General features: G+C 35.7%; 1 protein-coding gene across 1 annotated transcript in view; it reads right to left on the reverse strand.

Moving 5' to 3' along the window:
* Positions 1-17,254, reverse strand: part of LOC132545719 (uncharacterized) — a 65,453-nt gene extending 48,199 nt beyond the window's left edge. The window contains exon 1 of the mRNA XM_060209410.1: positions 16,624-17,254. Within this exon, the coding sequence (XP_060065393.1) occupies positions 16,624-16,681 (58 nt within the window). The 5' untranslated portion in view covers positions 16,682-17,254. The remainder of the gene's footprint in view (positions 1-16,623) is intronic.
* Positions 17,255-17,485: the final 231 nt, after the last annotated feature.

Here is a 17,485-nt window from a genome sequence, read left to right on the forward strand (position 1 = left end):
GGATATCTGTGTTCCTGCCATCAAACCAAACCATCTAAATCCGTTTATGCTATTGTTACATCAGTACATTTTCGTGAAAAAATATTATTAATTCTATTGATTACTGTTTTTGCAGTAGTTAAAACATACATGTATGTAGCAGTTTAAACACGCATTATATGGAAAGTATGAAATGTGCTGAAATACAACTTATAGACTATACACTTGGATGTCAGTCTAGGCAAACAAGACCTCAATTCTGTAAACTTTAATTTGTTGCGTATTGGTTATAAATAAGACAAAACTTTTTACAAAATATGTTATAGGTGTCATAATTTTAATTTCAATAAACTTGAGTTCTGACATTCATTTGCAAATGGGTTATAGTTATTATAACATGGGTACAAATAATATTGCTGAAATCTATGTTGCCAGCTCTCAACTTCAAAGTTATTAATTTAAGCTTTCAGTTTCAGGGAAGCTGTTTATTTCATGCCATGTATTGCCTTAGATTAACGATAAGCTGTGCTCAAACTAACTTTAAGATCCTCGTTAGCGCATCTTTGTGAAAATATTCCAGCACATATTTATTTTGCAAGTAAAAACATGTTTTCCAATTATTTCAATTAAAACGACATTTTATCTTTTTCAGTTTCTTTCGAAATGCTTTTTAAACGAAAGATCTACCAAAATTGTGGAATAGTCACTTTTCCAATAACAAGCTTCAGTAATCCGGATGTCTCTCTATACCATTTGCTGGACGCTAATACTTCATTCAAGAAGTTTGAATTATAAGGACATTTTTAATACGCGAATACGGTTTACATTACTTTCTTCATGTTAGGTTGATATAATTACCTTACATCAAAATTGCAACTATCCCAATGAAGTTGCAGTTGCATGACGAATACAAATAAAGTAACTATAGTCGTTTTTCAAAATAGGTATGGGTTATGGTTTTGGAGATTTTAAGAAAATGATAATTTGGAACTTCTTTGTGACCGATATGTTTTAAGATATAAAAGCGCTGGGTGACGAAGGAAATAAACATTCATTACTTTACTATCTTATATAAAATGTAGAAAAACTAAATTGCATGGGAATTTGTGACATTAAAGAAATTATATTAAAATACGATATTTGATAAATAAGGAATTTTCCACTTTCACAAAATATCTTCTCAAAGTTAAGACTCATTCTCAGTTGCCAGTTTCCTTCTCAGGGGGACCATACAAAATATATGAGCATGCACTGCATGACAGAAAGCACGTGATGTGCAAGCAATGATATTTGATTATTGGTTAATTGTTAACGAGCATGCGGCACGTGTGATATACGCACCGCGCGTAATAATAGATAATACTAAAACTCTCGTTTGGACACTTGCCAATGAGTAAGTAATTACAAAGACGACATATATATTATTGGTATAACTCGTAAACGACATGGTGGCAGCCTTCGTGTTTCCAGTTTAAGCTGTGGTTCTCACGGTGCGTGAAAATCTAATCAGACTTATAGCCAGATCAAACTAGTCTCTCGTGTAGAGCTTTATTCGGCGTATCTGTTTATGTTATCAATCAGCATCATAATGATAAGATTTTCATTTGAACCCTTTTTCCATTTTTTTCAGAAGGGAGGGATCGCGAAAAGCAGAAAACGATAGACTTTGATAACATAAACAATAAGTCACCATGTACATATATACAAATGTTACCGAAAATAGAGAGAGCGATTTGTTCTGTATTGTTTTACATCCTTGCATTAGCTAGGCTCATTTAATGATTTCCTCCCGGTGTATGGAGGTGAGATCGTGTATATTTGAGAGCCTGCGGCATGTTCATGTAGGTTTCTCTCTGATAGCGCAGAACTGAGGGAGACTTTATAGTTCTTCCAGACTGAAGTATACCTTATGCCGAAAGCCCCCAGCAGGACATCCCACCCGCTCACATTATGCTGACATCGGGCGAACCAGTCACACCACCCTCACTATGATTAGTGTTAAGCACAAGTGGACACTATTTAAAAAAAAAAAACACCATTATGTTTCCTCCAGGAGACAGATCACAAAGTCATCCTCATGGGGCGAAAGCTTAACTGAAGGCCAAAAAGGGAGGCATTGTAAAGAAATATATTAAAAAGAAGAAAGTTCGTTAGAAGTTCTGGTGTCTCTTACAATCATGCAATGGGACAGCAGGACCAATTCTCACACACTCTCTGCAGGACTACAGAAAGAGCGAGGAAATGTGCCACTTATTCAACTGTAATCTTGAGCGAGTACAACTCCATTAGATGTATTGACATACCTGCAATTAGTTTGGTAATATGAGTCATCCAGCATGAGGTTACCGTGGTACGACTAAATAAAAAGCTAACAAGTCTCAAACTTTTGGGATATGGCCGTCTTGGACGCGCCAATGGAATACACTGACGATTTTTGTAAGAGCATGCACATTACTGATAGTTATTGCCACGTACGCCATTGTCCAGGTGATTGCTGTCACTGCCAATATATGACGGTCACGTTAACCCTTCCGCCATCATTGGTGCCAAGTTAATGTTGTAGTAGTGCATTTGAGACTGTGCGTTAATTAACAATCAATGCTCACTGGAAATTCAACACAATAGAATAGGATCCGAGCGTTATTGAAACCGCACTTTTTATAGATCGGTAATGGATTTAGATGGCTTGGAACTGAATTGTATCTGAAGTAGCAATGCGTCACTTGACGGTTTTTTTTTCTGCTTCTTATTCTACGAAGGAATGACTTATTTTACAGTGTCCCTGATGGGGGATTAAAGTCACTAACGATGACGGTACCACTATATTTGAACTCTAGGAGTCTTGTAGTTCACTCCCACGCTTGACGCTCAGTCACCTTCTGTGGTGTCTTTATCTTAATCATAAAACATACATTCACAAGCACAAGTTCTTTATTTCCTCCTGTGGATTGAGTCCCCTAGAAAACGAGTTTATGAAATGCATGTAAGCATCGGTAATCATTTATCCATAACTATTATCTTGGACCTTATGGATACGGTGTTCGTGGATGATGGGGTCCGCTACGGATGTTTTGATAGTGTAATCACAATAAAGTGTACATTGTTTCTTTATGCCATTGGGTTCGAACAGAATCCGAGACAAGAGACTGGAGCTCAGCACTAAGACCAAAGACGAGGAATTACCAAAGACTGCATGTGGAAGTAAAAAATTACTTCGTATATAGATAAGTCATAATATCCCAAATTATGTCGTGTCTTATGTGTATGTTTGCTTTCTATCCGTTCTTAACGTAAAAGAAGTTTATATCCACACCTATTGGATTCTTTACGCTCATTTAAGCATTTATTCTTGCTTTGGTCAGTTTCATGGAGTGATAGATTGGGTTGCTACTGCAACGTAGTTCATGTTGATTTTGTCTCTAGAGTTCACGCCCCCAATCCCTGAAATCACTCTGAAGAGAGATTCAATCTTTCCATTTCAGTTAAGACGGTTTGTTTTTATTAACTTTATGAACAAATCCAACTCTACAGTTACAAGAACTTGTGCAAGTACAACGGAATGGGTGAAAAAGTCCGACTTTTTAAAGTAGAGGATGATCAAGCAGTATAATCTCGGGCTAAATTTGATGATGCGAGACATTAATTAATACATAACAAGAATAACTAAATTGCAATAATTGATTTTGTCAATTTATTTAAGAAATTATAAAAATGCTCCGACAGCTACGCGGAAGAATGAAGTCTTTATTGAGTTCTTGGGCGGCAGCCATTTTAAAAATTGCCACAGAGTGTGTTGTGACCTTTCTCAGTAGGTATACATGGCATCAAGAGCTTATTCAAGTTCTGTATAAGATTTTAATTTTTTTTTCTTCGCTTGCCATGTAGTAGCAGATGACAACATTTGCAAGGTCTCGTGCAAATACCAAAACACAGAAAACAAATATGTCGTGCTAAAAATACCATAATGTGACATTTTGATTTATTGAATGATTATATATATACCATTATCTATCTTCAGCAAATGTGTGGTAAATTTGGTTACTTTTAGCATCAAACATGTGTAAGGGTTCTTTCCCCTTACTGAATCTGTAAAGGACATCCATATGCCCAGATCAACGTTTATCTGATTAATTCCTGCACTAATTAAAATTTGGTACTTTCATTGAATCAAACTCGAACAGAAATTGATTTATGAAGATGTGTTTATTTTGACATAAAACAATATCTTGTACGGTCTTTCCGTTTTAGTATTTTTCAGATTTGTCGTCTTATTGCAAAAAATATTTTAGTAATACTACACTATGCTCGAACATTTGATTAATGCAAGTAAGTTGATCAAGAATACAATCGTAAAGTGAAAAAAAAATCATTGCCTATTTGAGAATTTCTTACAAAACAATGCTCTAAAAAGACTCAAAGTCCTTATCCTTGAGGGGATGTAGAATATTTTCTTGCTGGAATATATATTCTAAGACAGCACAAATAAAAAATCATTACAGACTTAGGCTGTCTTCAGAGTCTTATCTCCAAATTAAACAATTTAAAAATATGCGTTGTATTTTGCAATATAGGTAAAATTATCTAATTTGCAGGAAAAAGGTGTGTAAATCTGAGTCGACGTTGAAGTAACGATGGTATTGAAACAATGCACGTGTTGTCGAAAATAATCAATACATAATCAAGCAAAATGGCAATGAATCTACTAATGACTTCCAAAATAATTGCAAACCCATTTGATATATTTGACAACGTTTCGTGTACAAGGCGCTGTTCTCTAGATCTGGAAATTGCGACCTGTTCGTCATTAGCTGATTCCCACTATACATATAACCACCCAAGTCCTGTTGATTTTCTCTGTGTTTCTCAAAGACACATTACGTTTGTTAGGTGAAACGAAGCCGAACTGCTCTAGCAATACAACCACTTAACCGGATCTAGTGAAGCCAGATGAGTCTGGAGAATGGCTTCATCAGATATACGCTTGACATTTCCAAGCACCAAACGTCGCTAGCGTCATGGGATTCACAAACAATTGTTGTTTTCTAGTTAATATCCCTTTAATCGCTGCATATTTTCACTGATGTCTATATCTTTAAGAACATTTTTTTTTTTGAAATAGCATTGTCTGAGAGGTAAACACTAATATCGCAAATTGGTATCAATTAACTCCGATTTTAGAAGTAGGGGAGAGGCATTACACTGTGTTAGTGTCACGCGACAAAGAACTTATGGAAACATTTTGAAAAAAAAATCAATATATTTCTGCCCACGCTTTGTTAGACGCATAAAAGTTTTTTTTTTATATATCAAACTGCAATGCCATCAGATACATACGCCGGCTCAATAGCAGTATTGTCTGGAGTAACACCTTTGTTTTATGGTAAAAGGGGTCACCCCTCACATGTTCCTGATAATGGTATAGCAAGCACGACATTACATATAACGTATATTTCCGTGGTGCATCTCTCTCCATCGATATGGAATACACCAGCACGTGTTTTCGCGTTATGGCAAATTAATGTCCCGCGGGGAGAATAAATGGACTGTCCTTCAGCGTTTCTGGGAAATTACATCCCAAATCACTCAGACCAGTGGTCATTCCTTCACACCACATTTGATCAGCGGAAGCAGATCTTCTACTGGTTATACTCCGGATATATTAGTTTCACGCATGCTTAATTCACAATGGTTGTCCTAATTACACCTTCCGGTCATTTTGAGGTTCCGAAAATGTTTAATACACACTGTATGTCAACATCAGTCTGGCAATTTCTTATATACATCTACATGTGATAATGATTCGATTGTATAATATTTGTGAGTCCAAGAGTATTAGATATATATCTACAATAAGACTTTAAAAACACAACACCACCGAAAATAGTTTACATCTTTTTCCTCAATTTCATAAGCATAAAGACAAAACTTTATTCTGTTTTTTTTTTTTTCATTTTATTTTATCATTTGTCTTTATTTATTGTTATTTACGTTCATTTTTCCTTCACACATTTCAGGAAAAATGTTTATGCCATATACTGTATAAACAGTGTTTATAAACAGTGTATTTCGTATGTTTGTAACCCCTAACACAGTGACAGGTACAACTTCTGATAATTTGGATTATTGATGTAAGGCTTGACATCCAATGAGAGAATAAAATACCCTGTATGACATTAGTGAAGTTTTTGTACTTAAACACCTTAAGGTGCCTTTTTGTTACCGATAGTGCCAATTCTGAATGAAGTTCGGAGCGAAATTGCAAGAAAAACTAATATAATGAAAGGCAACGACTGCCACAGCGGGCTATCTACTATTCTATTCCGAAAAGGGGAGAAATTGATAACCCCGAACATCCTTAACTTAATTTGGAGAATTTAATCTGACTAAACAGATCGAAATCACTAACGAAGATATATGAAATATCCACTTCGTATACATTCTGTATACTATATATACAGGCCAATCCCTTCGATTTTGATGGGAGACAAATATTTGATGACATTCCGACCGAAGCTCTCGGTTGATTGAATCTTGTTTGATTAATTCTGTCCGGATGAATAGTGACGCTTCAAATAAAACGACGCCCATATTTAAGCAGTCTACAACTGCAAGTTGCATGAAGAAACGTTTCTCTTTTTCGTTGATTCGTATCAGGGTGACTGGAATGTTAACGGTAAAGTATATAAACTCAATGAAAACTAACCACATGTTCACATCGACGGTAACCAAAAATTGCAAAAATTCTGATCTCCACATATTTGAAATATTAAAACTAAAATTTTATACTTCTACAATACCTTGTCAAAAATCGGTGAAAATTTTGTATAAATTGTCTTTGTTCTGAAAGAGAATTGATTTTCTTATGTTTCTTTTCCGAATCAAAGTTGAAGACGACAAATCATATGAACGTTTGCTCAAAAGGGAGATGGATCAGGCAACTTTTCTAGAGAGTTTTCATTGTTCTTCTCGGAGATGATACGTAATGTTTTATCTTGTTTGGGCATTGGTACGTTATGTTGACGTTTTATCTGATCTGGGATTTGAAAAGTTAGGTCGACATTCGTTGTTCTTGCTTTGAAATTGACAGCTTTTGGCGATAGTCGGTCCCTGTCTTTGGAATTGAAACTCAAATGGTTGAGGAATTAACACGTAATGCTTTTATTATGTGACCGGGATGGGTAATTTTGTTTTGATAAAGCTTCATGCGACATAGCAATAACCGAGTAATGGTTCCTTTTGTTATTTGGCTTGGGATCGTACATTTTATACTTATGATCAGGAACTGCTATGTTATGTTGATATTCTCTGATCTGGCTCAGGAACTGACATGTAATATTTACATTTTTGGATTTCGGATTGAGAATTGACATGTAATGTTTACATTTTTGGATTTCGGATTGAGAATTGACATGTAATATTTACATTTTTGGATTTCGGATTGAGAATTGACATGTAATGTTTACATTTTTGGATTTCGGATTGAGAATTGACATGTAATGTAAACATTTTTGGATTTTGGTTCAGGAACTTACATGTAATGTTTACTATTTAGGATTTTGGCTCAGGAACTGACATGTAATATTTACTTTTTCGGATTTCGACTTGAGAATTGACATGTAGTGTTTACATTTTAGGATTCTGACTCAGGAACTGACATGTAATATTTACATTTTAGGATTTTGGTTCATGAACTGACATGTAATGAATGTTTACATTTTTGCTCAAGAACTGGCATGTAATGTAAACATTTTTGGATTTTGGCTCAGGAACTGACATGTAATGTACACATTTTTGGATTTTGGTTTGGGAATTGAAACGTGATTGTGATATTTTTAAGCTTGTTTGATAATTGTCTCGTTATGTTTATATCATTTTGTATGCCTAGGCAGTTGACATGTTAATGTTGATATTCTTTGATCTTGCTTGCAAATGCCGTCTAAACATTACCAACTGTACAACAGAACTCAAGACATCTGAAAGACTTCCCACGTAGCCTTGTGTCTCTGATCTGACACGAGCCTGGAGTATCACGTGACAGACAAGTATATCAAGTTGTACACAGCGTACCCTAATGACCGGTAATACGTCGTCACAGACCTCGGTAAGGCTGACACAAATTGACTTGACTCGGTAAAATCGATATTGCTTATAATATTTCTACGTTACAACTCTATTATCTAGGTAAGTGTATGTTTTACAAGACAAATTTAATTCGTTTATAATGTAGCATGCATCTGCATTGCCTGCTGTCATCATACAACCAACAACTCATAATCTACCAATGCTACTTTAACCGTAATGTTGATATTTTCATTGATTTCAAAGCTTGTTTCGGGAGAAAAAGTTAGCTGTTGTGGCCTCAAGTAATATTTACATATCAATATGGACATTTTATAAGCTGAAGTATACACTACCATACATTTCCTATCATCTTATCAACCACACAGCGCATTTATTTTCATAAACAATATACATTTTTAACTTACAATTATCCACCTGCATCTGACAATCTACCGCCAACTTACAATTATCATCCAGCATCGCACCATCCTCTTCTACCAACTAACAATTATCCACCTGCATCTGACAATCTACCGCCAACTTACAATCATCATCCAGCATCGCACCATCCTCTTCTACCAACTAACAATTATCCACCTGCATCTGACAATCTACCGCCAACTTACAATCATCATCCAGCATCGCACCATCCTCTTCTACCAACTAACAATTATCCACCTGCACATTTCAACCTTTACTACTAACAGACAATTCTCCGGCTGCATCTCACAGTCGTACACTACCAAATAACAATTTTTCATCTACGTTTCACAATCCTTGAATACAATCTGACAATTATCCACCTGCACCTCACAATCACCTAGTATCTACTGACAATTACCCGCCTCTATCTCGCAATCCTTTACTAACAATTGATAATTCCCCACATATATCCCTTAGTCCTGAATGTCCAATTGACCATTATCAGCTAGCATTCAAAATTCTCTGCAGATAAATAACAATTCTTCACTAGCATTTAGCAATATTTTCTGATGGCGACTCGCAGTAACGTTGATGGTATGAATTCAAACGACACACAACACACTTCTTCAAAACGCAAAACATTATGATTGTTCAATTATCTTACAAACGAATTTACTTTTATCTGTTAGCAGAGTATACTAACAACGCTGACCAACATGGTATCTTGTACCATTCCCTGTATAATTACCACTTTTTGTTTTACTGCTGAAATTCGCATTTCACAGTAATTTTCATTTTAAGTCATATTGTGTCGTCAACTTTGCACACGATAGTACTTCTCCTTTGATCCCTGACCTCTGTTTTGCACGCGGTTCAGCAAAATATTACGTCATTCAACCAAACCATGTCATTAAACATACACGATTCACACCAACGACGTACGTGGGTAGCAGACACATACTAATTGCTCGCCAATTTTGGCCGTTAATCAAATATACTCGAAATCACTCTTGATCTATCACGCAACGTTTGGAATCTGTGATAGAGCTGATTATTGTAGCATTGATACATTATAATTATACAACGAGAACGGTCCTAATTAATGTTTTCTCACAGTATGAAAAAGGAATAGAGGTCATAGCAAGCAAAACCGAATTTCGGAATAAAACCTTTTAATGATTCAAATGCAAATAAATTAGTCGTGTGTTTTGTATTCAGGTTTAAAAGCATTAACACCAAACATTACGGTGCTGTGTCCATGCTGATTTAACAAAAGATTTCACAACGAAAAACTATAAACTAATTTTACAGCGGATTGCCTAATGGTGGTCGTCTCCGCTGTCAACATTGGTGGATTCCCTAAAGTAACATAGCACAATCACTCTCGACAACGATCCAATAAACTCTATCAATTGTACCTCAATCATACATACATGCACCGTGTAGGACATAAAAATCTTACAAGGAGGTCGACAAATCATTGAGTGGGTGACATCATTTTATTGTAAAGATCATCTCGCGGGAGTGCAGAGAGGGTAAATTTGTCAGTATAATGTATCTATGTCATCCCAGCACACCCAATCGTCCAATAAAACAAACCGAACAACCAATGAGCGAAGCGCTTTGATAATCTGGATCTTTAAGACCAAAGTCAAATGAATGTCATGCATTCAGCCTGTTGGGATGTTCACTATAGTCGTTTACATCACATACTCTCACACATGTTTTTAACATGCAAATATGGGGATTTATAATAAACGACACCAAATTAAATATTCTAATCAGAACATCAAATCAACCTTCAAACACCCCATCCCCCAAAACAGAAAGAGAAAAAAAAAAAAAGAAAAAAACTTGATATGTTTCAGCTTCATATAGATTTGGTCAGAACTAATATTGGAGGAACACCCAGATCAAAAAGCGTGTGAAAGAGTGAGAGTGACACACACACAGAAAAAATTATGAAAATGTTTATTTTAAATATCAGTTATGTTTACAGGTCACTAGTCTTATGAGTCAATCCCATGCATTAACTAACAGGTTTTTACTCAAATGTTCTAAATAATCATTTCCTGGTTGTTTTATACCCGATTTAGTTTGGATTGCCTCAGTTGAGCCCCTCAACCCCTGATTGGACTGCTGGGACAGCTACCTCACTGAAATAATCGATATCTTGCTCAAAGAATGTTTGATTTGTATTTGTTTGCATGAAAGTTTCCAATACACTTTATACCGACAGGTCATGTTTGACAGATTCGTTAGGGACATTGTGTTTAAAGTCAAAACTCTCGAACGTTCAATACCTTAACCTTAAATCGGCACACATTAGAGATGGTTTAATACAAAAATTACAATTTACTTTAACCCTTACAAAATCTAGGGTAAATTATGAAAATATGATATATAGTCACATATCAAATGAGTCTACGACAGCAAATTTATCAGAGAAACTAGCGAAGAAAACATCTTCATCAGGTTTTTATCAGAATCCATTAAGAATAAATATCTACAGCGGTCGTAGATTCATGGCGCCCATCATGCGGCTTGTGTTCCATTCTTTATATATATTTTAAAAGTCGAACCGTAAAGCCAGGCGCAATTTGGTTTATATGTTACCTGGGTAATTGCAGATCATATTGCGTCATGCAGCGAGAAAAAAAAATTGCAGTGCTATACATATGGACGTAAATGTGTGATGAGTATCTCCTAGTGACATCAGGATGTTGCATGCTGCTAACCTTTCTGTAGAGACCAAGCTGTTTACCTTTAACCGTTGTATACAATCTTAAGCATCTATATGGAGATAATTTATACAAATGAGCACATTCTCAAATATATGTGTGTTGGTGAGCCTGTCACAAACAGCTTCACCAATGACTGTAAAAGCCATCGGACTATTAGCATACTTCAAGCATTTTTAAAATTGACCAGGTATAGACTATATAAAACACTGGTACGTCCCTAAATTATCCGTCAGATATCATGGCACCAGTCCTGCTGAAAATTACCTTATGCTTACAACATGAAAATACGTGAACGATGATTCAGCATGATAAATGATTAACGACCATCGTCATCCCCATATTAAAAGGCATCACGTTCTAATGAAACTGATTCATATCACAATTTATTTCCTCCCAAACGTTATATTTGTAGAAATAATTTCTTTGTGACAACAATTTACAACAAGATGTCTCAACTACCAATAACGTCATTCCTTATTGCTTTACAAAAGAATAATGATGAGATCATAACATAATATATATATATAGTGACAGCTGTATCATCTTCATTGTACAACATTAAAATACACCGCCATTATAGGTAAAGTGACAGCTGTATCATCTTCATTCTACAACATTAAAATACACCGCCATTATAGGTAAAGTGACAGCTGTATCATCTTCATTCTACAACATTAAAATACACCGCCATTATAGGTAAGGTGACAACTGTATCATCTCTATTGTACAACATTAAAATACACCGCCATTATATGCGGCATGAAAGCTGTATCATCTTCATTCTATAACATTAAAATACACCCCCATTATAGGTAAAGTGACAGCTGTGTCATCTTCATTGTAAAACATTAAAATACACCGCCATTATATGTGGCGTGAAAGCTGTATCATCTTCATTGTAAAACATTAAAATACACTGCCATTATAGGTAAAGTGACAGCTGTATCATCTTCATTGTAAAACATTAAAATACACCGCCATTATATGCGGCGTGAAAGCTGTATCATCTTCATTGTAAAACATTAAAATACACTGCCATTATAGGTAAAGTGACAGCTGTATCATCTTCATTGTAAAACATTAAAATACACCGCCATTATATGCGGCGTGAAAGCTGTATCATCTTCATTGTAAAACATTAAAATACACTGCCATTATAGGTAAAGTGACAGCTGTATCATCTTCATTGTAAAACATTAAAATACATAGTAATTATATGCGGCATGAAAGCAGTTTGGTATAAAGCATTTTGTTTCTGTCTACCATCATTTTTCTGCTCCTTTTATCTACTGTAAATTCCGTAAAGTTGCATTCACAGCATCAGCATGACAGCATCGGGAAATATTTCGATAGGGAAGGCCAGTGTACAATAGCGGCCTGCTGGGACGACTATAACAGCCCAGTGTGTTATCACGCCCTGCAGGGCTACGACTGGGACGATATTTGTTTAAGGTGGTAAACATTTCGATAGAAACTATGATAAAAATCTTAAGACCACGTGCAATATAGATACTCAGCATTGAAAGAAACGTTTTACTTATCCAATAAGGTGCTGTGTTCTGGAAGGGTTTGAGAAAGGTTGTGTTTATCTTCACAGTTTTAATAAAGAGCTGATCTTGAACGTATCTAATACATTCGGGAGGGGGTCCAGTATGCAGAGGTATTAAGGTTGATGTAAACATGTTGTGAACCAAAACATCTTTGTCTTTCAGATCGTTTGGTATGGCATCCCCCCGTCCTGCCTCGGGAATAAATAAAGAGCACAGCATACGTTTCTTTGGCCAGCCTAAACAGAACGAGATTGTTGTCTAGAGAATTCCTATGGAGAAATCATTGATAATAACATACTATATCGCATGACTCCGGCTATGTTACGGAGTTGTCCGTTTTCATATCAGATAAACGTTTCAGGTACTTCGATGTCGGACTGTATCTTAGTTATCAGTGATACTACCTATTCGACATCTTAATGAGTCCGGGATGGCTTACAAATAGGTCTCAAAATCATTTAATGTATTTGAAGCACAGACAGGTAAACATCTGGATCATCTTCTAAACATTAAAGTTAAATATGTTTTTCAGATATAAAATTTTTTCCACTGAACCTAGAGATAACTCCTCATTATTAAGGATGGCGGATCTTGTTCTGATGTGGTCATACATTACATAGAACTAGGGAGCAGGGTGACCAACTATTCCCTAAATTCATAAGATGACAATGTGTTCTTACCTTTTTACACATTTGAATCGACACGGAAAACAATTTGAAAAAATAGTTGACGGAACGTTTTCCTGTTTGTACATTCATACCCTTTTATAAACTTAACATAAGGAGATATATCATGTTTTTTGTTCCCAGTTTAATTTCCAGTTTTTTTTTTTTTTTTTTATCGAATTGAAAACAAATAACGAGGTATAAGTTATCAGAAACGAATTGATTGAGCATTATTTGTATGTTTCTTGCTTTACAGCTATGAATTAATTATCCTGCATGTAACTTTAACCACAAACATTTCATAATAGACAAAAGAATATATTCAAACCTATGACAGGACATTTTCATCAATTTCAGTTCATGCTACTCTTCTCGGAAATATATTTCAAATATATTATTTCATAGCTAAATTTCAAATACTCGGATATCAATTACAGTTTAGGGAGTAAAGAATGATTAATAACTAAACGGTCCGCATGAGCAAATGAACGTGATCGTTATTCTTCTTAAATCCGATCATAGAATTTTGTCCTTTCCATTTTGAAAATTCTGAAAACATGATTGATTCAATATTGATTGTTTGTTACTATGCTAGCTAATTTTGATAGCAGTACGTCCTTGTGCATCTATCATTAATGAAACCCTACGAATAATTGTGGATAACGAGAAAAGTAGAGGAGGCATGTAAGCATATGACAGGTTCCAGCAGTAACAAAGAAAGCACCGGCGAGATATGCGTGGTTAAAGAAAAACAAATATAGACTAAATCTTGTCTGGGAGCCGAAATCAAGGGCCTAATCCATGTCTTCTGAGACAAACTGTCTTTGTCAGTGCAAATTTTGCGATTTATCGTACAATCAATGGAAAAATTCTCAGCGATTCGAAAACGTGAAATGACAGACACGAAACAACTGTATTAACACTGTAAAAGAAATATTGACCAAAGACACACTTTATCTGAAATTGTACTGACTGTAGAAATACCTATCTGTAAACACCACAACATTAGACTCTTGCAGACGACAGAGAGACAGTATGACCTGTACTCCGGCGACTGGAGAATGTAACAAAGGCTTATATAATGACAGGAACGTCACTTGTGTTACAGCAATGTAGCGACATGTAGGGATGTGTATTGACAGAAACACCAATCATGCAATATCATTGTAAAAATGGAAATTGTATGGAAAGTACAACAATCATATAACGCTGACAGGAACAACACTATCATATCAATATTGTAACTAGGCATCTGTACTGACGGAAGTGACAATTACAATGATTGTATCGCCATAGTAACTTGGATTTTGTACTGACAGAAAAAAACAAATTATAATTGTCATATCGCCATGGTAACTTGGAATTTGTACTGACAGAAACAATATAAATGTCATATCGCCATGGTAACCTGGAAGTTGCACTGGCAGAAACAACAATTATAATTGTCACATCGCCATGGTAACTGGATTTGTACTGACAGAAACAACAATTATATTTATTATATACCGTCGCTGTAACTTGGAAGTTGTAGCGAGTAGAGCGACATTTGATTTCCATCGTAAAAGTTGCATAGACAGAAAATCGTATACCAATATTGCAACCTAGGGAATGACTAATCGTCTGAATAGCAACAAAGAACCGGCAATGAAAGAAATAAAAAGTATATGTCAACATTACTACATAGGAGGGATACTTGCCAACTAACATTGTTACCTGAGACTTCTAATGATGGGATGTATACATGTTTTCTAATGTTGAAAAACTTGTGCCCTGATAATACAAAAGACTCGCATTAACAGGATATAAGCTTGTATTATTAAATTGATACAAGATACTTTTACCCAAGGGAGATAAATTTGCGCACTGGCATTGGGCTGGATAAAAGGGACTCATATTGTCGGGATATTAACTAACATTAATACTTGTAATGACGAGAAATAAACATGTGCTCTGATACTGGTACAAGAGACTAGACGGCATGTTAACTTGTGAACAAAAACTGATATAAGACACTTGTACCGACAGGATATTACCTTGTGTACTTACATTAGTACATTATACTTGTACTGACAAGAGATAAACTTGTGCTCTAACATTAGGATAGTAATACTGCAATACAACAGGAACCAACGTGGCCCCAATAAATTTGACCATACACATGTAATGTAACCAGGAAGCATTTATCATAGAATCCTTGAAAATAGTAATTATTTTTCATACTACATTGTATGTAGAATCAGAGCCACAACTCTGCAACAATATCCGTATGAGCTGGACAACGAGCTTGTTTACCAGGTTTTCTCTCCGGCATATAAAGCATATACAGGTATATAACGGATGGAAACGTTGTCGGTAAGTTACAAATAAAAACAACACTGTCTCAACAGTTGTAAAACAAACAAGTAATACACACTGTCTGCTGTAAAGGGAAAACGTCAAACAAAACTAGGTATGACTTGTGTTCGTACGTAATCACAAAAAGTTACGAGAAGAGAGAACCGTACAATTTGGTCTCCCCTTGAGATGTGATTTTTCATTGTAGTCGGCGTCTGTAAATTAGTGGCTGTGTTGGCAAAATTACATAGTAACAATGGAATGACGACCACAGACTTGTGTAAGGATGGGGTCATGAAATGTCTATGCTTAATCAATATTACAAAATTGCACTTTAGGCATGTGATGATGCTATTTATTACATTTCAAGAGTCCATGTTGTTAATTGAGAGACATTTGCAGTATGTGATTTACAGAAATCAAGTTAAATACTTCAATGATAACGAATCTTACTAGAAGGCGATGATATTGTTCATCATTATCACCCATCTTTAATTAGTTTCCCTAAACAATGTAAGGAATTTCAAAGGAACATTTTTATATTAATACCATGTTAAAATTATTTAAAATCAAACTGGAAAATTATCTATTTGCAATTGATTTGAATCGATATTTTCGTTTTCAGAAAATGTTTCTACGAATTAAAAACCAAAAGTACAATGATCCGCTATTTTGTCGAAGTTGACGAAAATCATGCATTGACAACACGCTGTCTTTCAAGCTGTGTTCTAAATATAATGTAACGAACTATCATCACAATGGATGAAACGAAGTAATTTAAAAACGAAATATTGTTCTCTAATAAAAGCAGATATTGTCTTAATGTGATAAAATACAAACACAACAATACGAAAATTTTCTATTTACCGTGTTTACATCCGAAGAGGATACAGACAGGAACAATGTAGATCCAGGTCTTGTTCATCCTGCATCCTTCTCACCACCACACAGAGAGAAAATCTTCAAACTTTTTATCGCAAGTAAATCCCAGAGACATAAACAAACATCCTGGTGGTGTTGTCACTGTACAGAAGACTCAATGTCAAGGCGAACTTTCGGACACCAGGGATTGATCACACCGTCGTTGCCATAGTTTTAGTGAAGCCTATACTAAAATGAACCAATACCTCGAACCGTATACTCCTTCCGGTTTTCGAACTGAAGCTACGGAAATGGATATGTGACTGTCTCGCGCGAGTGTAGATTGAGGGCTAAGACAGAAGGAGCGTGTCCCTCTCGGGGCGGTGTCGTGAAACTGAGATAGATCAATGGCAGGGACGAAGCACTACCACACCGGGAGAGCGGCTTCCACGATCGATCCTACACTACTCTATTAATAATGAAAGCATTTCCACCTGTTGATTTGCGATTCGGGCAAGAGCATGCAAGACATCACTACACACACGTGGTTTGTATCCTTGGGTCATTTACATCCTCTTCTAGTGCCCTTATCTGACACCCATTCTCACTCTAGCGAGAAGTCAGTGGTGTGGCAAGATTGCGTCGTTAGAGAACGATAGGTATATTTAACGATAATTTGCTGCTGGGCTCTATCCCAACGATATCACGAGAGGATACAAATCGTGGCAGTATAAAATCTAGTAGTATTGTTGCTATTGCGTTCATACATGTAAGTATACCCACTATTGCCATCAATCACCGTTGATATTTCGTTGGCAATGTACACACATTCCTTAGCCGTAATGATATGGAAATTTATGATTCGTTA

Source organism: Ylistrum balloti, unplaced genomic scaffold (assembly GCF_031769215.1).
Source record: "Ylistrum balloti isolate Yb309-2 unplaced genomic scaffold, AGI_CSIRO_Ybal_v1 Utg369852, whole genome shotgun sequence".
NCBI lineage: Eukaryota > Metazoa > Mollusca > Bivalvia > Pectinida > Pectinidae > Ylistrum > Ylistrum balloti.